The sequence below is a fragment of the Pleurodeles waltl genome, chromosome 6 (genome assembly GCF_031143425.1).
Source record: "Pleurodeles waltl isolate 20211129_DDA chromosome 6, aPleWal1.hap1.20221129, whole genome shotgun sequence".
Taxonomy (NCBI): domain Eukaryota; kingdom Metazoa; phylum Chordata; class Amphibia; order Caudata; family Salamandridae; genus Pleurodeles; species Pleurodeles waltl.
This window is the reverse complement of record NC_090445.1, coordinates 1,513,192,973-1,513,217,741: the sequence shown is the minus strand read 5'-3', so window position 1 is coordinate 1,513,217,741 and position 24,769 is coordinate 1,513,192,973. Positions and strand designations below refer to the sequence as shown.

Genomic DNA, 24,769 nt, shown 5'->3' with positions numbered 1-24,769 from the left:
AGACTGGGCCAAGAAATATCTCAAGACTGATTTTTCTAAGGTTTTATGGACTGATGAAATGAGAGTGAGTCTTGATGGGCCAGATGGATGGGCCCGTGGCTGGATTGGTAAAGGGCAGAGAGCTCCAGTCCGACTCAGACGCCAGCAAGGTGGAGGTGGAGTACTGGTTTGGGCTGGTATCATCAAAGATGAGCTTGTGGGGCCTTTTCGGGTTGAGGATGGAGTCAAGCTCAACTCCTAGTCCTACTTCCAGTTCCTGGAAGACACCTTCTTCAAGCAGTGGTACAGGAAGAAGTCTGCATCCTTCAAGAAAAACATGATTTTCATGCAGGACAATGCTCCATCACACGCGTCCAAGTACTCCACAGCGTGGCTGGCAAGAAAGGGTATAAAAGAAGGAAATCTAATGACATGGCCTCCTTGTTCACCTGATCTGAACCCCATTGAGAACCTGTGGTCCATCATCAAATGTGAGATTTACAAGGAGGGAAAACAGTACACCTCTCTGAACAGTGTCTGGGAGGCTGTGGTTGCTGCTGCACGCAATGTTGATGGTGAACAGATCAAAACACTGACAGAATCCATGGATGGCAGGCTTTTGAGTGTCCTTGCAAAGAAAGGTGGCTATATTGGTCACAGATTTGTTTTTGTTTTGTTTTTGAATGTCAGAAATGTATATTTGTGAATGTTGAGATGTTATATTGGTTTCACTGGTAATGATAAATAATTGAAATGGGTATATATTTTTTTTTGTTAAGTTGCCTAATAATTATGCACAGTGATAGTCACCTGCACACACAGATATCCCCCTAACATAGCTAAAACTAAAAACAAACTAAAACTACTTCCAAAAATATTCAGTTTTGATATTAATGAGTTTTTTGGGTTCATTGAGAACATGGTTGTTGTTCAATAATAAAAATAATCCTCAAAAATACAACTTGCCTAATAATTCTGCACTCCCTGTATAACATAACTAAAGAAGTTCTCATTGAAATTCTATTTCCTATTTTACATTGTCCTATACATGGAAAATCATGCCCTGAAAATAAGACAGTCAAAAGCGCGGTTGGCATTAAGGCTATCAGCATATAGAACAAACTACTTCTTCCAGATATACAGTGTGAGTTTACTTTGTTTGCTTCACTGCAAACTCAATAGCAACTCATAGAAAGCAGAGTTGCAGAGGAAATATTGATGATGAGAAGGGAGGAATAGACTGTGTGAATGATGGGACGTAATGAAACTCTTGTGGAGGAAAACTATGGGTTTAGGATTCTAAATCTCAATTTTAACTACCCAAAGTACCCAAATTAAAATACAATACCCAAAGAAGAAGTAGCAATCCAAATGCCTCGGACTTAAAACTGAAAATCGTTATTAAAAGAGGGAACAAGGTGGTCTGAAGTGTACCCTCCCTATATATAAATATAAATTACAAAAAACAAATCACGTCAAATGTTGCCCCTCATGAGGTATTACAGTGAGAACGTGAAAAGTCAGTTTATACCTGCCTCAGTGAGTCCATTAAAGGGTTGTTCCTCATCTGGTCTCCAATGCAGGCACTGCATATAAGCTCCGTCACCTTGGAGCTCTTAGTGGAGATCTTTTGATTTAGTATGAAAATACAATGGGATCCACCCAATGAAGCAAAATGTCAAATTACATACAGAACTATAAATGACTTTCAGTGACCTATGGCAATATAAAAAAACAAATCTTCAGAAGGGCGTGGCAAGATGGCTCCCCGGACCCTCCTCCTGAGGAGCTCTGATATTCCCATTGTCATCCTGCATAACCCCTCTTTAATATAGCCATTACTGTTTCTGTTTCTGACACTGTGCCCTACAGCCAACATGTTGTAAGCGCTAGAGGCAGGAGACTAGCAGTGGCAGCCAAGCGCTGGGCATGGAAGCTTGAGACCAGCTCACTTGGACCCTGGGAGTCTTGTCAAACGCCTGGCGGCTGTACCTTGGCTCCAGTGGAGAGTGGCAAGTGAGATGGTTGTCAAGAGAGAAAGCAGCATCAGGCAGGGCAGATGCTGCATCTTGGTGCGGGCCATGAGGCCTTAGAGAGAGGCCGCTGGCCACTGCCTGTGGCGGAGACATTTGCCCACGCCAGACCAGACCATGCCTCACAGCTGACAGTTTTGAAAGGGGCCTGAGGAGCAATTGGTGTTTGGCAAGAAACCCCCTGACCTGGACAAAGGATGCCACATGATCTGGTTGGCTGGCGTGAGGCAGGCTTGGGATGAAATTGTGTGGCTAATAGGGAGCGAAGTCAAGGCATGTGGGGACAACGTCTCTGAAAGAACATATTTGCTGCTAGAATACCATTTGGGATAGTGCAGGTTTCTTCCTTGGCATCTGAAGGGAGTGGCCAATCTGACTTGTGGAGAACCATACTTCCAGGGGCTGCTTAGAAGGCTGGGCATCTCAACTAGAACCAATCTACTCGCTGCTGACTGCCTGGATGACTGCTGATTTCTGGGATACTGCATGTTGGGAGGAGCCTCCTGGAATTCTACCTGTGACTGGATTAACATCTGCAGGCTACATATGCTTGGCTGAATTCTGCCCTCAGTGCGGTTGGCGAGGCCTCGAGTTGATGCTGGTTTGTGCAGAGACACCTGCTGTTCTCTGCCTGTCTAGTAAGACTGGTGTTTGCTCCATTTCTTGTGGTTCTGGTATTGCATGCCTGTAGCCGCTACCTGAACGAAGATCCTGATCACTCGAACTCATGGGTGGTTGACCACTCCTGAAAGACCGTGGGTAAACATAAGTTTTTCACCAGCTAGGAAACACCATCACGCAATTCATGGTTATCCCGATACCCTGATAAAGAACTATGAGACAAGATGGACCACTGCCGGGTTTTGAGGTGAGTGGGGAAAATGGCAGCTAGCTGAGAGAGCTGGTTGGGATCTGGATTGCCAGCGCAACACCATAATCCAGTACCTTGCTGCGGCAGGATTCAATGTAACCCCCAGGCCTTTTTGGCGGTCTAAGGGAGGTGTGGCTAAGTCTCGGGGGCTGCAGATCAGTGGTGTCTGCAGGAAGACCGTCGGGGCGAGGGCAACAGGGCCATGTTGTGGAGAGGCGGTACTAGGGCTCCACAAGGACTAGTAAGCCTTAACTCAGATTTCTTTCTTGGGGACACCAGGCAGAGTCAGTACAAGCTGGCTTGTAGACTCACCCAACTAGTACATGGAAGGAGACTGCAGATAACTGGTGACTAATGAGTAACTAGAGGGGCAGTATTAGGAGGAAGAAGGAAACTCCATAGTAGTCGCTTACTCTGCCTTCATCAGCAAAGAAGATCAGAGGAAAAAGGTTAATGCATCTGGGAGTAGAGGGGGTGCAGGGGCCGAGCCAGGGAGGGTTAAAAATAGATATACATTACAAAACAACAAAATCAGAGTAGAATTACCTATAAAAGAGAATAGCGGCATAAGGCAGCAGGGCTCAGATACCAGTTTGGCCCTGAATTTCCACCCTTTTCAGACTATTATTATGGGAGTTCCCAAAACTGTAGAAAAGGATACATAAGTCCCTATCTCACAAGTGAAAAGCTCCTCACTGGCTCAAGGCATACTACCCACCCTCACTCCACACCAAAAGACAGACAACTAGGCGGCATAGCAAAGCCCTTTTAAAGTGTCAAGGTCACCCAATCCTTGGGGTCCTTTTTTCAAGTCCAATCCAAAACAAGCAGGCAAGTAGGTGCTACTCCACCAAGTTGATCGAGCCTACTGTATCCTCAACAAAACAAAAAATTGCACTATTGATGGTGACAGACAGGACACAGAGGGACAAAGTGATTATTAGCACTGAATATAGATTCCAGACAATAGTGTTTGTAGAAGAAGTCCCAGAAGCAATCCAAGACAAAGGTCCTCAAATACAGGCTCAATGAAAACAGAGGAAAACACAACTCCACAGGACAGCGAGGTGTAGAAAATCTCTTGGAAGCCCCTACAGAAGACACTATACCTAAGTCTGCGATCTCAGAAAGAAGCCAGGCAAGGATACAAGAGACCTGCGAGACAATGGAAAGCATAATGATCTCTGATAGAGAGGGTGAAAACTATGGAAGTCTCTCTCGAAGAGCTAAATAGTCTCTCTCGAAGAGCTAAATAGGGAGGTTGGGGCCAAACGGGGATGAGATACATTCATTGAAAATAATGGAAAAAGAGTTGAGTGAAAAGAAAGAACCCTTAGAAGATAATTGGATGCGCAACAACGTGAGGGTACTAAATATCCCTGAAGGCACTGAAGGAGAGAAGCTTAAAGGATTTATAATCAGTTTGCTGAAGGAGTTTATTCCATCAGTAGACTCTATTAAGCTGGCTGCAGACATACAAAGAATTCTTCATGATCCCCTTAGGAGTAACCCAAATATGAAACACAAGAAGGAACCTGACTAATTTCAAACCTTACTCTTTAAAAGAACAGATCCTATCAGAGGCCCTAAAGCAGAGGTCTTAAAGTATTTAATGTTGCTCCCCCACCCCACCAAATAGCATTGGGGCCCCCTCCCAAATTATTCACAATTGTTCTTTAGAATTTGGCAATGTTTAAATATGTATAGACTTATTTAGACATTGCAGTTAAGTTTGGATACTGTTTTAAAAATGTAATCAAATACATGATGCAAAACCATACTGGTCAGGCAGGCCTCACTAATGTGTAAAGGTATCAACAGTGTGAATATTATAAATGAGGGTGGGGGTTTTGAAAAGTATTTGGAGCCCCTTCCCTTTAGATACACAATCCCAGCTTGGATATAAACGACACAATATGTTATTGATGGCCCACTACAGAGCAGTGTACTGCTGCTCATTTTTTTTCTCCAGCTTAAAACAAAGCCCTGTAACAGCCCAATGGTCCTTTTGGTCAGAGCCTGGCGTCTCTCCTGGGATCACTTGAGGCCCACCTAGGGGGGCCCATCCACCAGTTTGAAGACCCCTGCCCTAAAAGCAGGCAATTTCCAGAAAAGTGACTGGACCTTCCGCTTTAGATCAGATATTTCAAGGGCAGGACAGGATAGGCAATGGCAGCTGGGGAAGCATATTCAAGATCTTAGGCAGCTTGGTACTGCACAGCTGAAGTTCCCTGCAACTTTGAAAATTATGTGGAACAATAAAATGCACAGTTCCAGTCAGGGGAGGTGGAAAACGTAATTAAACAGATTAAAGCGCACCAAAAGTAAAACCTGAAGTTATAACCAGATCCCGGTGGAGAGTTGATCTCAAAGGGTACAACAAAAATACACATAAGGGAAATAGGGAGGGATGGGCCGTTTTTTTTTTTTGCACAACGAGGAATTGTGTGGTGAAGACGGCACCATGCGGGGGGTCAATTTGGGTGAAAAAAGAAAAAAAGGGGATCCTCGTGAGTAGAAAGACATGACAAAGACAGCGGCGCAACGGCTGTCACATGATGGGTGAGTACTGTTCTCAGGAGTATAAAGATGGACTTAATTAGGACCTTCCCTTTGTGCATCCTATTATGGAATGTGAATGGTCTCAGGGTAAAAAGTAGGAAGGAAAATCCTGGAATATCTAAAACAATCACAGTGAAATAGTAATACTACAGGAGATACATAATGAAAAGACGAATGTGAAGGTATCGTAAAGAAACAGATGGATTAGTGACTTTGCATGCACTGATCAATTGTGTTGTGCTAAGGGAGTGGCCATTCTGATTAAGATTCAAGCAATTTGAGGTGAATACACAACAGACACGGGGGAGGTGGCTAATAGCAAAAGTCCAGATTCCCAGAGTACGAAATGCCCTTGTAGGTTAGTATGCACCGAATATCGATGACCCTGATTCCCTACGGACCTTGTATTTTCAGCTTTTGGAGGTAAAATCCGTGAGAGGGGGAGATTTTAACACGCTAATGGGCCCTGCCCTTGATAAATCCATAACGAGTGGCACACTGATTACCCCCAAAATGAGGGTATATGTGCGGCAGATTATGAAATATTGGGGTTAGTTGATATTTGGAGACAAAGGGCGAACAGAAGGAAAGAAATATGGCAACACCTCCAGAATTTACTTTTTTCTTGTTGACATAACACTAAGTAATAAAGTTAAAGAAATAACCCACCTTCCTGAGCATTTGTCAGATGACTCTGCAGAAAGGTTGAAGCTGCTCTTTGATAAAGTATCTGTACTGTCTAGATGGTCTCTGGACGGGAGACTGCTTCTGGATAAGGCAGTAACTAGCCAGCTAAAACAAGACACAGTAAAAGTTTTTGAAAAGAATAAGAATTCTGCCTCCCCACATATAATATTAGGGGGGAAATTAATACGTTTAGCAGCACAAAAACATAAAGAAGCTAAGTGTAGACTAAGGGATCTAGAAAGGAAAACTGGAGAAATGCAGAAAGACCTAGACGTTAAGTGTAATGCCCAAGAACAGTTGGTTTTGCATAATAATATTAGCAAAGCAAGAGGTTAATTAGCAGATTAGCTGGAAGGAATTCTCTGGTAAAAACAGAAGGCTAGTAGGCTTGCTCACCATGAGTATGGGGAAGGCTTTGGGAAACTATTAGCCTGGAAAACTAAGGTGGAGAAGGTTAAACATAATATTTAAAAAAATTAAAGGAACTGAAGTCAAAAAGTCGGGTAAATGGTTTGCAGATGAGTTAGAGATAGACCAGGCTTTTAAAAGTTAAATTCAGGAAATATACACAGATGTTTCAAAAGCCTCAGAAGATCAGATAAGCAGTTGAGGATGGCCTCCCTACTGACATGGGTCAGAATTAACAGTCTAAACAAGAAAATTAGTCTGGAGGAGGTGATGGAGGCAATGGGGGCATTAAAGAGAGGGAAAGCGGCAGGCCCTGATGGCCTACCAAATGAGCTGGATATTGCTCTGAAAGATAAACCACCTCCAATAATAACTAATCCACTAGTAGAAATCTTTTTAGATGGTCTCACTCAGCTACAATCCTGGGATGAAGCTATAATTAGTATTATTTTAAAACCTAATAGGGACCCCAGATTTAGTGAATCACATTGACCGATTTTGTTGCTAAATTGTGATAATAAGTTCTATACACATTTGTTTGCAAAAAGGCAGGAGAGGGTGATGGGGGCCTACGTCACAAAGATCAAAAGGGCTTTATCAAAGGAAGACAACTGTGAGCTGACACAGGATCTATGGGGAGAGATTGGTATGGCAACAGAAGAGAGAATACTGTTAACTGTATGAATCTTCGATGCCACCAAGTCCTTAGGCAGGGTAAGCTGGCCTTTTTAACATGGTACAATCAAGCAATTCGATTTGGGGAAGGAGTTTTCAAGAGCTATCAGATCAGCTTATAAGGGGCTGGTGGCAAGAAAGGTTGTAAATGGAAAGCTGTCTAAACAGGTCTCTATAAAGAAACGCAGCAAGGGTGTTTGTTGTTCAACCTGCTTTTTAATCTGTATATTGAAACCTTAGCAATGAAAATTTGGGAAAACCAGGTTATTACTCCTTTTGAGTGTTATGGATGGGTGAAAAAAGTTGCGCTGTACGCATATGTCCTGATGATATATACCCAAGATGTTGCTGGCTCGTTCCTGACCATTCTACACATTTTGGGGAACTGTGGGAGGGTCACCTGATATTTGTTAAACCAACAAAAATTAGTTAATGACCTGGAATACTCAATGCAATAGTCCCTTGGTAAAGAAAGAATAAAGTATTTGGGGATCAGGTTGTACTGGAACTGGAAAAATGCCCCCAATTAAACTTTGAGAAGCTCATGACAGAGACCAGGAAATTGCTCAGAGCATTGAGATGTCTCACTTTTAATTATCAGAAGAACCAACATAGTAAAAATTTGATCCTCTCAAAAGAAAATTAGTTACTTACCTGTAACTGTAGTTCTCCAGTATTGGAATCTTTCATAAATTCACATGCCTGAATAGTCCCCGAAGTAGGAGTCTCACGGTACATTAATAAAGCAGTTCATTTACCCTTATACATCTATATATTTATAAACATATACACAATTATTTTATATTTATGTGTGCAATATTGGCTATATATTATCAATGTAGGCTACAATGGGAACAATCTTATCTTAATAGCCTATCCATATCCTTTTCTTTAAAAAAGGACCAAAGTTCACTTGAACCAATCAGATGAGAGCACCCTCTAGAAGCTTCCCCACAGAGGCTGAAGCCCTCCGATTCTTTATAGCCCTAGTGTACTTTAGATCCACTGTTTACTCGTACGGGGAGCCTCTGAGGGGAGGAGGGTGAGTGGCATGTGAATATATGAAAGATACTAATACTGGAGACTGGTATTAGTTACAGGTAACTAATTTTCTGCTCCAGTATTGGATCTTTCATAGATTCCCATGCTTGAATAGGACTAATAAGCAATGCACTAAACAATTATATATATATTATAACAACAAAAAATAGTGGATTGTGGGAAAAACAATAGGAAAAAAAACACAGAGGCTCACCTTATTCAAAAAGATGACGTAGCGCTGCCTGCCCCACTGCTGCATCAGTTTTTATGAGTCTCGTTTAGACAATAATGTTTTGTGAATGTATGCCTGTTTGACCATGTTGCTGCCCTGCAGATATGGTGAATCGGTACACCTGCAAACAGAGATGCCAATGTGGCTACGGCTCTTGTAGAATGTGCTTTACTGCTTTGCAGGGGTTTTCCAGCTTGCGTGTGGCAGAACCTTATAGTAGCAACCATCCATCTGGCATTGGTTTGTTAACTGCGAATCCTTTTCTATCGCCTCCATAAGCGAGAAATAATTGATTTGATTTTCTTATGTGATGCGTTCTTTGTAGATAGAATTTTAAACATTGTTTAACATCTAAGGAATGTAAAGACCTTTCCGCTGGCGTCTGAGGATTTGGAAAAAAGTTTTTTAAAACCACAGGTTCACTTAAGTGAAACTCCGACTGAACTTTTGGAATACATTTTGGGTTTGTTCTCAAAATTACGCTGTCTGTAGTGAATTGTATGAACGGCTGCTTAATGTTAAAAGCTTGTATGTCGCTTACTCTCTTTGCAGATGTGAGAGCTGGTAGTATACCAGTTTTCCATGTCAGATACTTGGTCTCCGACATGTGAATTGGTTCAAATGGCGGTTTCTTTAGCTGGGCCAGGTCTATGTTGAAGTGCCACTGAGGTGGAGGTTCCCTGACTGGTGCGAAGGTTCTGAAAAGACCTTTGAGGAATTGTTGAATAATACGAGCGGACCATAAGGATGGCTCATTACTATTTCGACGAAATCTAGAAATAGCCGCTAGATGCACTCTAATTGAGGAATGAGATAAACCTGACTTTGCCATATGTAGCAAGTAAGGGAGAATTTGATGTGGTTGAGCTGTGAGCAGGTGTATGTTAGACGACACACACTAAAGACAGAACCGCCTCCATTTGAACTTGTAAATCCTGTTTGTTGGGTCCGCTCTCGCCCTCGATAGACTGCCTCTACATTCAGATGTGATATTTACCGAGAAGAACTCACTGTATTCAGGATCCATGCTGACAAGTGTAGTGATCTCAGGTCTGGATGTTGTATCTGGCCCTGGCTCATTGTCAAAGTCGGTGTTACCTTGAGTTGGAGATGAGGTTGCTCTGACAGGAGTAATAGTTTGGTGAACGAGAACTGTCTGGGCTATCGGGAGTATTTTGCAAGGTTCCTCCTTCATTTTTCTGATAACCTTTGAGATCAATGGGATCGGTGGAAAAGCATAGGCATATATCCCTGACCAGAGTATCAAAAATGCATTCCCCCACGATCCTTTCTGGGGATGCCAGCTTGTGAAAAACCGGCATTTCTTGTTCTCCTTCATCGCAAACAGATCCAAGTGAGGTTTGCCCCAGCGCAAAATAGAAAGTTCAGGATCTGTTGGTCTATTTCCCCACTCGTGATAAGGAGTGATAGCCCTGCTCAAAGAGTCTGCCAGGAGATTGGACCTTCCTGGTACATGTTCTGCCCTGATGGTTATGTGATGCTGAAGTGCCCAGTTCCCTATGTCTTGAGCAGAGAGTGCCCGGGAACAGGTTCCTCCCTGCTTGTTCAAGTAGAACTTACTGGTGGTGTTGTCGGTTCTTATAAGGACCTGTAGAGTGAGTTCCAGATGATTGATGTGTAGATTTGTCTCCGCTGCCGATCATCTCCCGCTCATTTTTAAGCCGTGGAGATGTGCTGTAATGATGCATCTGTAAATATGAAGCTAGGAGTCTGCTGTATATATTCCAACCCCTTGGACAGATTTTTTTTTAGCAGAGTCCACCAGAGTATCGCTGTTCTAATACTTGGTGTTATCAGAGTAAGATCCTCGAATGAGCCACGTGTTTTTCGCCATTTAATGTCTATTTGTTCTTGCAGCGGCCGTAGATGTAGCCAACAGTTCGGGAGTAGAGGGATGCAGGAGGAAATCATGCCTATGAAAGATTTGTAGATCAGGACTGAAACCAACTTTTTTCTGGATAGTTTGATTGCCAACCGCCGTATTTTTAGTTGTCTGACCTTGGAAGGATAGACCTTGTTCTTTAGAGCATCTAGTATTGCTCCCAAGACCCTTATCTTTGTAGGTGGTGTTAATTGGTATTTTTGGTAATTTGTTGTAGGCCCTAATTTTTGGAATAGTGAAAGGCAGGTGGCCGTGGCCGCTGCTGTCTGCTGCGATGTAGGAACTTTTATGAGCCAATCGTCTAAATATGGGAACACCTGGATTCCCTGCTGTCTAAGATGTGCTGCTACCTGAGCCAACATTTTTGTAAAGATTCTGGGAGCCGGTTTTAGGCCAAACGGCAGCACCTTGAATTGAAAATGGATCCCAGCCACCTGGAAATGTAGGAATTTGCGATGATTTGGACATTCTCTTTTGAGTCTTTGGAATGATCTCCATCGCTCCTTTTCTTAACATCTTGGAAATTTCTGTCATTAGTTGCTTTAGTCGAGGTGGACGTGGGTCTGATGGTGCAGTGTAAGGAGGTTTTTGGAGAAATTCTAAAGAACGCACTTTTGAAATGATATCTAGGACCCACTTGTCCGAGGTTATTGTGGACCATTGTTGAAAATGATGTGATATTCGGACTCCAACTCAAGATGTTTGTAAGGCTGATGGCTCTGTTCTGTTGTCATTCTTTTCTAGAATCTCTGCCTCTTGCTGGCAACTTGCCTCTGGGCCCTGTCTATATGCAGCTGCCTGAGGTTGCCTGTATTGTGGTTGTTGTGGATAGTGAGGCCGGTACTGTGCTTGTCCCGGTTGATATTGTCTGTACGGATGATAGGATGCACAAAAGGAATAATATCCTCTTCCTCTAGCACCTCGAAAAGGTTGTTTCTGGTACGGAGCGTTCCAAGGGATCTTGCTGTTTCTGTGTCAGTTTTTATAGTTTGTAATGCATCCTCTACATGCATGCCAAACAAATTTTCACCATCAAACGGCACATCTAGAATTTCTGTTTGTATTTCTGGGCGGAAGGAAGTGGATTTTAGCCATCCCTATCTGCGAAGCACTGCCGCCCACGCTAGCTGTCTGAATCCAGTGGTAGTGACATCAAGTGCACCATCAATCATTTCTGCAGAAACGCGTTCTCCTTCCTGTAAAATCTTGCGCACCTCTAATTTCTCATTCTCCAGCAAAAGGTCTATGTATGGAGCTATGTCGGACCACATCTGACTATCATAACGAGCTAATATAGCCATGAATTTGCCGCTCTTACAGTAGTGGCTGGAATTGTTGGATACCTTTTTCATATGCTTTCCAACTTGCGACCTTCTTTATCAGGGGGAGATGAGATTGGTGCAGAAGGGTTCTTTGAGCGCCTTTACGCTGCCTGTGATACCACCGAATTGGGTTTTCCTAGTCCGATAAGACACGCTGAAGAACTGTCTGGAGCTTTATACTTTTTTTCAAGGCGTGGGATTACTGGCGAAACAGTAGCCTGATTTTTCATGGCTTTCAGACCTTCTTGCCATATAAGGAAAATGTCACTTACCCAGTGTACATCTATTCGTGGCATTAGTCGCTGCAGATTCACATGCTGTGCATAGTCCGCCGTCTGGTGTTGGGCTCAGAGTGTTACAAGTTGTTTTTCTTCGAAGAAGTCTTTTCGAGTCACGAGACCGAGGGACTCCTCCCACTTTGGTTCCATTGCGCATGGGCGTCGACTCCATCTTCGATTGTTTTCCCCGCAGAGGGTGAGGTAGGAGTTGTGTATGCTAGTAATAGTGCCCATGCAATGGAATGAATACGTATGTACCAAATGAAGGTTAAAGTAATATATTTACAAATGTACAAATGTTGAAGATATACTTCAAAACGGCTACAGGCTCCCGGGGAGGCGGGTGGGCGCATGTGAATCTGCAGCGACTAATGCCACGAACAGATGTACACTGGGTAAGTGACATTTTCCGTTCGGTGGCATGTATAGCTGCAGATACACATGCTGTGCATAGACTAGTAAGCAGTTATCTCCCCAAAAGCGGTGGTTCAGCCTGTAGGAGTTGAAGTAGTTTGAAATAAAGTTCTTAGTACGGCTTGCCCTACTGTGGCTTGTTGTGCAGATAACACATCTACACAGTAGTGTTTAGTAAATGTATGAGGCGTAGACCATGTTGCTGCCTTACATATTTCGTTCATTGGAATATTTCCTAGAAAGGCCATAGTAGTACCTTTCTTTCTGGTTGAGTGTGCCTTTGGTGTAATAGGCAGCTCTCTCTTTGCTTTAAGATAGCAGGTTTGGATGCACCTAACTATCCATCTGGCAATACCTTGTTTTGAAATAGGATTTCCTGTATGAGGTTTTTGAAAGGCAATAAATAGTTGTTTTGTCTTTCTAATTACTTTTGTTCTGTCAATGTATTACATTAGTGCTCTTTTGATGTCTAATGTATGTAGTGCTCTTTCAGCTATTGAATCTGGCTGTGGGAAGAACACTGGTAATTCTACTGTTTGATTTAAGTGGAACGGTGAGATAACCTTTGGTAAGAATTTTGGATTTGTTCTTAGAACTACTTTATTTTTGTGTATTTGAATAAATGGTTCTTGTATGGTAAATGCCTGTATTTCACTTACTCTTCTTAGAGATGTGATGGCAATGAGAAATGCAACTTTCCACGTTAAGTATTGCATTTCACAAGAATGCATGGGTTCGAAAGGTGGACCCATGAGCCTTGTTAAGACAATGTTGAGGTTCCATGAAGGAACAGGTGGTGTCCTTGGTGGTATAATTCTCTTTAGGCCTTCCATAAACGCTTTAATGACAGGTATTCTAAACAGGGAAGTTGAATGAGTAATTTGCAGGTAAGCAGATATTGCGGCGAGATGTATTTTTATGGAAGAGAAAGCTAGATTGGATTTTTGCAAATGTAGTAAATATCCTACTACATCTTTTGGAGACGCATGCAATGGATGAATTTGATTATTATGGCAGTAACAAACAAATCTTTTCCATTTACTTGCATAGCAGTGTCTAGTGGAAGGTTTTCTAGCTTGTTTTATGACCTCCATACATTCTTGTGTGAGGTCTAAGTGTCCAAATTCTAGGATTTCAGGAGCCAAATTGCTAGATTCAGCGATGCTGGGTTTGGATGCCTGATCTGTTGATTGTGTTGTGTTAACAGATCTGGTCTGTTGGGTAGTTTGACATGAGGTACTACTGACAGGTCTAGTAGTGTCGTATACCAAGGTTGTCTTGCCCATGTTGGTGCTATTAGTATGAGTTTGAGTTTGTTTTGATTAAATCTGTTTACTAGATATGGAAGGAGAGGGAGAGGGGGAAAAGCGTACGCAAATATCCCTGACCAATTCATCCATAGAGCATTGCCTTGGGAGTACCTGTGTGGGTACCTGGATGCGAAGTTTTGGCATTTTGCGTTTTCTTTTGTTGCGAATAGAGCTATTTGAGGTGTTCCCCAAATTTGAAAGTAAGTGTTCAGTATTTGGGGGTGGATTTCCCATTCGTGGACTTGTTGGTGATCCCGAGAGAGATTGTCTGCTAGTTGGTTCTGGATCCCTGAAATAAATTGTGCTATTAGGCGAATATGGTTGTGAATTGCCCAATGCCATATTTTTTGTGTTAGGAGGCACAACTGTGTCGAGTGTGTCCCCCCCTGTTTGTTTAAATAATACATTGTCGTCATGTTGTCTGTTTTGACAAGAATGTATTTGTGGGTTATCATGGGTTGGAATGCTTTCAATGCTAGAAATACTGCCAACAGTTCTAAGTGATTTATGTGAAACTTCCTTTGATGTATGTCCCATTGTCCTTGGATGCTGTGTTGATTGAGGTGTGCTCCCCACCCTGTCATGGAAGCATCTGTTGTTATAACGTATGTTGGCACTGGGTCTTGGAAAGGCCGCCCTTTGTTTAAATTTGTACTGTTCCACCATAGAAGCGAGATGTATGTTTGGCGGTCTATCAACACCAGATCTAGAAGGTGACCCAGTGCTTGTGACCATTGTGATGCTAGGCACTGTTGTAAGGGCCGCATGTGCAACCTTGCGTATGGGACAATTGCTATGCATGAGGACATCATGCCTAGGAGTTTTAATACCATCTTTGATTGTATCTTTTGTGTTGGATACATGGCCTGTATTAACTTGTGAAATGTTTGAACTCTTTGTGGACTTGGAGTGGCTATCCCTTTTGTTGTGTTGATAGTCGCTCCTAAGTATTGCTGTGTTTGACACGGCAAAAGGTGTGACTTTGCATAGTTGATGGAGAAACCCAACTTGTGAAGGATTTGTATAACATAATTTGTGTGATGTGAACACTTTGTTAGCGTGTTGGTTTTGATTAACCAATCGTCTAAGTAAGGGAACACGTGTATTTGCTGCCTTCTGATATGTGCAGCTACTACTGCTAGGCATTTTGTAAAGACTCTTGGCGCAGTTGTTATTCCGAATGGCAACACTTTGAATTGGTAATGTATTCCCTTGAATACGAACCTTAGGTATTTCCTGTGCGAAGGATGTATTGGTATATGGAAATACACATCTTTTAGATCTAATGTTGTCATGTAGTCTTGCTGTTTGAGCAGTGGGATTACGTCTTGTAATGTGACCATGTGAAAGTGGTCTGATTTGATGTAGGTGTTTAGTGTTCTGAGATCTAGTATTGGTCTCAGAGTTTTGTCTTCTTTTGGTATTAGAAAGTACAGTGAGTAAACTCCTGTGTTCTTTTGTTGACGTGGTACTAGTTCTATTGCGTCCTTTTGCAGTAATGCTTGAACTTCTAGTCCTAGAAGGTCTATATGCTGTTTTGACATATTGTGTGTTTTCGGTGGGACGTTTGGAGGGAGTTGGAGAAATTCTATGCAATAACCATGTTGGATAATTGCTAAGACCCAAGTGTCTGTTGTTATTTCCTCCCAAGATTTGTAGAACTGGCTTAGTCTTCCCCCCACTGGTGTTGTGTGAAGGGGTTGTGTGACTTGTGAGTCACTGTTTATTTTGAGGGGTTTTGGGACCTTGAAATTTTCCCCGGTTTCTTGGGAATTGGCCCCCTCTGTATTGTCCCCGAAAACCTCCCCTTTGATATTGTCCCTGGTAGGTAGGTGGTCTTGTTTGTGAGGCGCTGGTTTCTGAGGCTTGACCTCGAAACCCTCCCCTAAAAGTTGTTTTACGAAATGTGCCAAATGTGCCTCTGCCCTGCGGGGAGTAGAGTGCGCCCATGGCTTGGGCTGTATCGGTGTCCTTTTTTAATTTTTCGATTGCAGTGTCGACCTCCGGCCCAAACAATTGCTGTTCGTTAAACGGCATATTGAGCACAGCCTGTTGAATTTCGGGTTTGAACCCAGATGTGCGCAGGCATGCGTTCCTTCTTATTGTGACTGCAGTATTTATTGTCCTTGCAGCTGTATCTGCTGCATCCATGGAAGACCGTATCTGATTGTTCGAGATACTTTGTCCCTCTTCCACCACTTGTTGCGCACGTTTTTGGAGCTCTTTGGGGAGGTGTTCGATGAGATGTTGCATCTCATCCCAATGAGCCCTGTCGTATCTCGCCAGGAGTGTTTGCGAGTTGGCGATGCGCCACTGATTTGCTGCTTGCGCTGCAACCCTTTTCCCTGCTGCATCAAATTTGCGGCTCTCCTTGTCCGGAGGTGGTGCGTCGCCTGATGTATGCGAGTTGGCTCTCTTACGAGCTGCACCCACAACTACTGAGTCTGGTGTCAGTTGTGATGTAAGAAAAACAGGGTCTGTGGGCGGAGCCTTGTATTTTTTCTCCACCCTTGGAGTTATGGCTCTGCTTTTAACTGGCTCCTGAAATATCTGTTTCGAGTGCCTTAGCATTCCTGGAAGCATGGGAAGGCTTTGATAATGGCTATGGGTGGAGGACAGGGTGTTAAAGAGGAAGTCATCCTCAATAGGCTCCGAATGTAGCGAGACATTATGGAATTCGGCTGCCCTAGCTACCACCTGTGCATATGAAGTACTGTCCTCAGGTGGTGACGGTTTAGTTGGGTACGACTCCGGGCTATTGTCCGATACTGGAGCGTCGTAGAGGTCCCATGCATCCGGATCATCCTGGCTCATTGTGGTATGAGCTCGTGAGTGTGTTAATGGTGGAGTTTGTGCCGGTGATGCATGAGTTGATGGTGGTGGAGAGGGTGGTGGAGTTACCTTCTTTACAACCTTTGCTTGTGGTTGTCTGTCTCCTTGCTGGAAGTCAAGTTTCCTCTTTCTTTTGATTGGGGGAAGAGTGCTAATCTTCCCTGTATCCTTTTGAATAAAGATCCGCTTTTGCGTGTGATCTGGCTCTATTGTATGTAATTCCTCCTCAAATCTGTGTTTCTTTAGTTGGGAGGACAGTGCCTGTTCCTCTGAGTAGGAACTAGTTTTCGGTTCGGTTGCCGGGTGTTTCGGCACCGAAACTGTGTCTCTGGATTTTTTTTGGCTCCGACAAGATCTTTCTTCTTCTCGGTGACGACCAACTTCGGTGCCGCTGTATCGGTGCCGAATTTTTTCTGCGTCACTCTCTCGGTCCAGAGATTGCTGCGTGCCGGTATCTAGACCAGAGTCGGATGACTTCGACAGCAGCTCGCCCTTTTTCGGTGCCGATGGACGGTCACCTACTTTCCGGGTTAAGCCATGGCCTGTTGGCGGTGGCGTCCCTTGGGCTTTGTCAGTTTTTTCTTGTGTTTTTTGTTTTGACGTCTTACTCACGGTTGGTTGTTCTTCGACGTCGAATTCTTCGGAATCCGACTCGTGGATGGAGAAAGTTTCTTCCTCCTCCTCCTCGAAACGTTGTTGTCCTGTCGGCGTGGACGCCATCTGCAATCTCCTGGCTCTTCGGTCTCTGAGCGTTTTTCTCGACCGAAACGCGCGACAGGCTTCACACGTATCCTCCTTGTGCTCGGGGGACAGGCACAAGTTACAGACCAAATGTTGATCCGTATAAGGATACTTATTATGGCATTTAGGACAGAATCGGAACGGGGTCTGTTCCATCAGTCTCGATGTTGCACGCGGTCGGGCCGAGCAGGCCCCGACGGATGATCGAAATTAACCCGAAGGGCTACCGGAGCTCTTCAAGATTCGGTGTCGATTTGTTGTAACTAACCCGATACCGAACGAAACAATACCGACGATTTTTTCAGCGATTCTGACTAACTTTCCGACCCGAAACACGGAGCGAAAAGGAACACGTCCGAACCCGATGGCGGAAAGAAAACAATCGAAGATGGAGTCGACGCCCATGCGCAATGGAACCAAAGTGGGAGGAGTCCCTCAGTCTCGTGACTCGAAAAGACTTCTTCGAAGAAAAACAACTTGTAACACTCCGAGCCCAACACCAGACGGCGGACTATGCACAGCATGTGTATCTGCAGCTACACATGCCACCGAACAGTCTATTATTGGAATAGCTCTTACTGACTTCTTTGCTGGCTCTTTGAAATCATTCAGGAAACAATCTGCCTCCCTTGCTAACAGTGGCAAGTCAAACCTTTTCGCTGCTCTGTCCATAAGGTTATGGAATCCCCCACTGTCCTCTGGAGAAGAGTCTACCTGAGTCACCAGAGGTTGAGATGGGGTGGGAATAAGAGTCGTCCCACTCATCTTGCTCAGTTATAGTGTCTTTTATTTCCCCTTCTTCTGCCTTCTCCCCGGATGATACTTTGTGTTCTTCCATCGGTTGTGATCGATCCTGTGTAGGGATAATATGTGTTGGAAGTGTTTGAACGGGCTTTGGTGACAGCGCTGATGTTTGAACTAGACCTTCCAACTGCACTCTCTGACTTATGGGTGTGGCAGGTATTGATGGTGGGAATCTACAATAACAGTCCTGCAAGAGGTATTGTAGATTTGATACCAGGGAAGCAGGCACTGGAATAGACTGTTGTTGACTTTCTTCTTGGACTGGTTCAGCGCCCGAAGTACCGTGCTGATATTCTTCATAAGCATCATCTTCATAATCCTGACATTTTACCTTTAATTGGGATGGGCTACTAGCCACACCAAAAGGGCCTTCATCATCCGATTCTTTGTCCTCATTTAAGAGATGTACAGGTAGGTAACGTAGTATCTTACTTGGAGAAGTATGCTCATGTAAGATTTTCGATTTTATGAGTATTAAAGATATTGGAGGAAATGTTTTTTCAGGCAATCGTGTTGTCATCGACAAATCCTTTTTTATCCACATCAATGGTGTCTCCGTCGGCGGTGTGCTCGCCGACGGTGCCCTTGGCGACGGCGTTTCCGTTGATGACCCTGCAGTCTCTAATAAGAGGAAATTTAAGAAAGCTGTCGTCAATGGACTCTCCGTTGATGAACCCTTCAGAAGTTTAGTAGTCACCCTCATGGCTGATGAAAGCGGTAATGATGAAACAATTAACGGAGACCTGGCTGTAGTGAATGTCCACGATACCGCCATTGATTTAGCCGTGGACAGTGTCATCGTCGATGTCCTCGTTGATGTCCTCGTCAATGGTATTTATTCTGCGGGGTTTTTTGGCGCTGACGGTATAAGATGTTTCTGGGAAGGAGAAGGAGGCTCTGACTTCGTTTAGGAAATAGGCCTTTTGAGTTTATAGGTGGAAGGATGAACCTTATAACCAGTGTAGGAAGTTGGCTCTGTATGTGCTATTTCAAAGTAAGGAATAGCATGCACAGAGTCCAAGGGTTCCCCTTAGAGGTAAAATAGTGGTAAAAATAGATAATACTAATGCTCTATTTTGTGGTAGTGTGGTCGAGCAGTAGGCTTATCCAAGGAGTAGTGTTAAGCATTTGTTGTACATACACATAGACAATAAATGAGGTACACACACTCAGAGACAAATCCAGCCAATAGGTTTTGTTATAGAAAAATATATTTTCTTAGTTTATTTTAAGAACCACAGGTTCAAATTTAACATGTAATATCTTGTTTGAAAGGTATTGCAGGTAAGTACATTAGGAACTTTGAATCATTTCAATTGCATGTATACTTTTCAAGTTATTGACAAATAGCTATTTCAAAAGTGGACACAGTGCAATTTTCACAGTTCCTGGGGGAGGTAAGTTTTTGTTAGTTTTACCAGGTAAGTAAGACACTTACAGGGTTCAGTTCTTGGTCCAAGGTAGCCCACCGTTGGGGGTTCAGAGCAACCCCAAAGTCACCACACCAGCAGCTCAGGGCCGGTCAGGTGCAGAGTTCAAAGCGGTGCCCAAAACGCATAGGCTAGAATGGAGAGAAGGGGGTGCCCCGGTTCCGGTCTGCTTGCAGGTAAGTACCCGCGTCTTCGGAGGGCAGACCAGGGGGGTTTTGTAGGGCACCGGGGGGGACACAAGCCCACACAGAAATTTCACCCTCAGCGGCGCGGGGGCGGCCGGGTGCAGTGTAGAAACAAGCGTCGGGTTTTCAATGTTAGTCTATGAGAGATCACGGGATCTCTTCAGCGCTGCAGGCAGGCAAGGGGGGGCTTCCTCGGGGAAACCTCCACTTGGGCAAGGGAGAGGGACTCCTGGGGGTCACTTCTGCAGTGAAAGTCCGGTCCTTCAGGTCCTGGGGGCTGCGGGTGCAGGGTCTTTTCCAGGCGTCGGGACTTAGGTTTCAGAGAGTCACGGTCAGGGGAAGCCTCGGGATTCCCTCTGCAGGCGGCGCTGTGGGGGCTCAGGGGGGACAGGTTTTGGTACTCACAGTCGTAGAGTAGTCCGGGGGTCCTCCCTGAGGTGTTGGTTCTCCACCAGCCGAGTCGGGGTCGCCGGGTGCAGTGTTGCAAGTCTCACGCTTCTTGCGGGGAGTTGCAGGGTTCTTTAAAGCTGCTTCTTGAAACAAAGTTGCAGTCTTTTTGGAGCAGGTCCGCTGTCCTCGGGAGTTTCTTGTCGTCGTCGAAGCAGGGCAGTCCTCAGAGGATTCAGAGGTCGCTGGTCCCTTTGGAAGGCGTCGCTGGAGCAGAGTTCTTTGGAAGGCAGGAGACAGGCCGGTGAGTTTCTGGAGCCAAGGCAGATGTTGTCTTCTGGTCTTCCTCTGCAGGGGTTTTTCAGCTAGGCAGTCCTTCTTCTTGTAGTTGCAGGAATCTAATTTTCTAGGGTTCAGGGTAGCCCTTAAATACTAAATTTAAGGGCGTGTTTAGGTCTGGGGGGTTAGTAGCCAATGGCTACTAGCCCTGAGGGTGGGTACACCCTCTTTGTGCCACCTCCCAAGGGGAGGGGGTCACAATCCTAACCCTATTGGGGGAATCCTCCATCTGCAAGATGGAGGATTTCTAAAAGTTAGAGTCACTTCAGCTCAGGACACCTTAGGGGCTGTCCTGACTGGCCAGTGACGACTCCTTGTTGCTTTCTTTGTTCCCTCCAGCCTTGCCGCCAAAAGTGGGGGCCGTGGCCGGAGGGGGCGGGCAACTCCACTAAGCTGGAGTGCCCTGCTGGGCTGTGACAAAGGGGTGAGCCTTTGAGGCTCACCGCCAGGTGTTACAGCTCCTGCCTGGGGGAGGTGTTAGCATCTCCACCCAGTGCAGACTTTGTTACTGGCCTCAGAGTGACAAAGGCACTCTCCCCATGGGGCCAGCAACATGTCTAGTGTGGCAGGCTGCTGGAACTAGTCAGCCTACACAGACAGTCGGTTAAGTCTCAGGGGGCACCTCTAAGGTGCCCTCTGGGGTGTATTTTGCAATAAAATGTACACTGGCATCAGTGTGCATTTATTGTGCTGAGAAGTTTGATACCAAACTTCCCAGTTTTCAGTGTAGCCATTATGGTGCTGTGGAGTTCGTGTTAAACAGACTCCCAGACCATATACTCTTATGGCTACCCTGCACTTACAATGTCTAAGGTTTTGCTTAGACACTGTAGGGGCACAGTGCTCATGCACTGGTACCCTCACCTATGGTATAGTGCACCCTGCCTTAGGGCTGTAAGGCCTGCTAGAGGGGTGTCTTACCTATACTGCATAGGCAGTGAGAGGCTGGCATGGCACCCTGAGGGGAGTGCCATGTCGACTTACTCGTTTTGTTCTCACTAGCACACACAAGCTGGCAAGCAGTGTGTCTGTGCTGAGTGAGAGGTCTCCAGGGTGGCATAAGACATGCTGCAGCCCTTAGAGACCTTCCTTGGCATCAGGGCCCTTGGTACTAGAAGTACCAGTTACAAGGGACTTATCTGGATGCCAGGGTCTGCCAATTGTGGATACAAAAGTACAGGTTAGGGAAAGAACACTGGTGCTGGGGCCTGGTTAGCAGGCCTCAGCACACTTTCAATTGTAAACATAGCATCAGCAAAGGCAAAAAGTCAGGGGGCAACCATGCCAAGGAGGCATTTCCTTACACAACCCCCCCCCAAACGAAAGAGGATGAGACTAACCTTTCCCAAGAGAGTCTTCATTTTCTAAGTGGAAGAACCTGGAAAGGCCATCTGCATTGGCATGGGCAGTCCCAGGTCTGTGTTCCACTATAAAGTCCATTCCCTGTAGGGAGATGGACCACCTCAACAGTTTAGGATTTTCACCTTTCATTTGCATCAGCCATTTGAGAGGTCTGTGGTCAGTTTGAACTAGGAAGTGAGTCCCAAAGAGGTATGGTCTCAGCTTCTTCAGGGACCAAACCACAGCAAAGGCCTCCCTCTCAATGGCACTCCAACGCTGCTCCCTGGGAAGTAACCTCCTGCTAATGAAAGCAACAGGCTGGTCAAGGCCATCATCATTTGTTTGGGACAAAACTGCCCCTATCCCATGTTCAGAGGCATCTGTCTGCACAATGAACTGCTTAGAATAATCTGGAGCTTTTAGAACTGGTGCTGAGCACATTGCTTGTTTCAGGGTGTCAAAGGCCTGTTGGCATTCCACAGTCCAGTTCACTTTCTTGGGCATTTTCTTGGAGGTGAGTTCAGTGAGGGCTGTCACAATGGATCCATATCCCTTCACAAACCTCCTGTAGTACCCAGTCAAGCCAAGGAATGCCCTGACTTGAGTCTGGGTTTTTGGAGCTACCCAGTCCAGAATAGTCTGGATCTTGGGTTGGAGTGGCTGAACTTGGCCTCCACCTACAAGGTGGCCCAAGTAAACCACAGTTCCCTGCCCTATCTGGCATTTGGATGCCTTGATAGAGAGGCCTGCAGATTGCAGAGCCTTCAAAACCTTCTTCAGGTGGACCAGGTGATCCTGCCAGGTGGAGCTAAAGACAGCAATATCATCAAGATAAGCTGTGCTAAAGGACTCCAAGCCAGCAAGGACTTGATTCACCAACCTTTGGAAGGTGGCAGGGGCATTCTTTAAACCAAAGGGCATAACAGTAAACTTATAATGCCCATCAGGTGTGGAGAATGCTGTTTTCTCTTTTGCTCCAGGTGCCATTTTTATTTGCCAGTACCCTGCTGTCAAGTCAAATGTACTTAAGAATTTGGCAGCACCTAATTTATCTATGAGCTCATCAGCTCTAGGAATTGGATGAGCATCTGTCTTGGTGACAGAATTGAGCCCTCTGTAGTCCACACAAAACCTCATCTCTTTCTTTCCATCTTTGGTGTGAGGTTTGGGGACTAAGACCACTGGGCTAGCCCAGGGGCTGTCAGAGCGCTCAATTACTCCCAATTCCAGCATCTTGTGGACTTCCACCTTAATGCTTTCCTTAACATGGTCAGACTGTCTAAAGATTTTGTTTTTGACAGGCATGCTGTCTCCTGTGTCCACATCATGGGTACACAGGTGTGTCTGACCAGGGGTTAGGGAGAAGAGTTCAGGAAACTGTTGTAGGACTCTCCTACAATCAGCTTGCTGTTGGCCAGGGAGGGTGTCTGAGTAGATCACTCCATCTACTGAGCCATCTTTTGGGTCTGATGACAGAAGATCAGGGAGAGGTTCACTCTCTGCCTCCTGATCCTCATCTGTTACCATCAACAGATTCACATCAGCCCTGTCATGGAAGAGCTTAAGGCGGTTCACATGGATCACCCTCTTGGGGCTCCTGCTTGTGCCCAGGTCCACCAGGTAGGTGACCTGACTCTTCCTTTCTAGCACTGGGGAAGGGCCACTCCATTTGTCCTGGAGTGCCCTGGGAGCCACAGGCTCCAGAACCCAGACTTTCTGCCCTGGTTGGAACTCAACCAGTGCAGCCTTTTGGTCATACCAAAACTTCTGGAGCTGTTGGCTGGCCTCAAGGTTTTTGGTTGCCTTTTCCATGTACTCTGCCATTCTAGAGCGAAGGCCAAGTACATAGTCCACTATGTCTTGTTTAGGCTCATGAAGAGGTCTCTCCCAGCCTTCTTTAACAAGAGCAAGTGGTCCCCTTACAGGATGACCAAACAGAAGTTCAAAGGGTGAGAATCCTACTCCCTTCTGTGGCACCTCTCTGTAAGCAAAAAGCAGACATGGCAAGAGGACATCCCATCTCCTTTTGAGTTTTTCTGGGAGCCCCATGATCATGCCTTTTAATGTCTTGTTGAATCTCTCAACTAAGCCATTAGTTTGTGGATGGTATGGTGTAGTGAATTTGTAAGTCACTCCACACTCATTCCACATGTGTTTTAGGTATGCTGACATGAAGTTGGTACCTCTGTCAGACACCACCTCCTTAGGGAAACCCACTGGTAAAGATACCAATGAGGGCTTTGGCTACTGCAGGGGCAGTAGTCGACCTAAGGGGAATAGCTTCAGGATACCTAGTAGCATGATCCACTACTACTAGGATGTACATATTTCCTGAGGCTGTGGGAGGTTCCAGTGGACCAACTATGTCCACACCCACTCTTTCAAAGGGGACCCCCACCACTGGAAGTGGAATGAGGGGGGCCTTTGGGTGCCCACCTGTCTTACCACTGGATTGACAGGTGGGGCGGGAGAGGCAAAACTCCTTAACCTTCTGGGACATATTGGGCCAGTAGAAGTGGTTGACTAACCTCTCCCACGTCTTGGTTTGTCCCAAATGCCCAGCAAGGGGAATATCATGGGCTAAGGTCAGAATAAACTCTCTGAACGACTGAGGCACTACCACTCTCCTAGTGGCACCAGGTTTGGGGTCTCTGGCCTCAGTGTACAGGAGTCCATCTTCCCAATAGACCCTATGTGTTCCATTTTTCTTGCCCTTGGACTCTTCAGCAGCTTGCTGCCTAAGGCCTTCAAGAGAGGGACAGGTTTCTTGTCCCTTACACAGCTCTTCCCTTGAGGGTCCCCCTGGGCCTAAGAGCTCAACCTGATAAGGTTCAAGCTCCAAAGGCTCAGTTCCCTCAGAGGGCAGAACTTCTTCCTGAGAAGAGAGGTTCTCTTTTTCTGACTGTGTTGCAGTTGGTTTCCCAACTGACTTTCCTTTTCTCTTGGTAGGCTGGGCCATTTTTCCAGACTCCAGCTCTACTTCTTCACCCTGTGC

At 45.2% G+C, this 24,769-nt stretch overlaps 1 protein-coding gene across 11 annotated transcripts in view; it reads right to left on the bottom strand.

Moving 5' to 3' along the window:
- LOC138301017 (cyclin-dependent kinase 11B-like) overlaps positions 1-24,769 on the bottom strand; it is a 634,168-nt gene that overhangs the window by 440,176 nt on the left and 169,223 nt on the right. For 5 of the 11 annotated variants that reach the window (XM_069241025.1, XM_069241026.1, XM_069241031.1 and 2 more), the window contains one exon: positions 6,115-6,237. The exons of the other annotated variants lie outside the window; for them this stretch is intronic. In XM_069241025.1, coding sequence (XP_069097126.1) covers positions 6,115-6,237 — 123 coding nt within the window. The remainder of the gene's footprint in view (positions 1-6,114; positions 6,238-24,769) is intronic. 11 annotated transcript variants of the gene reach the window in all.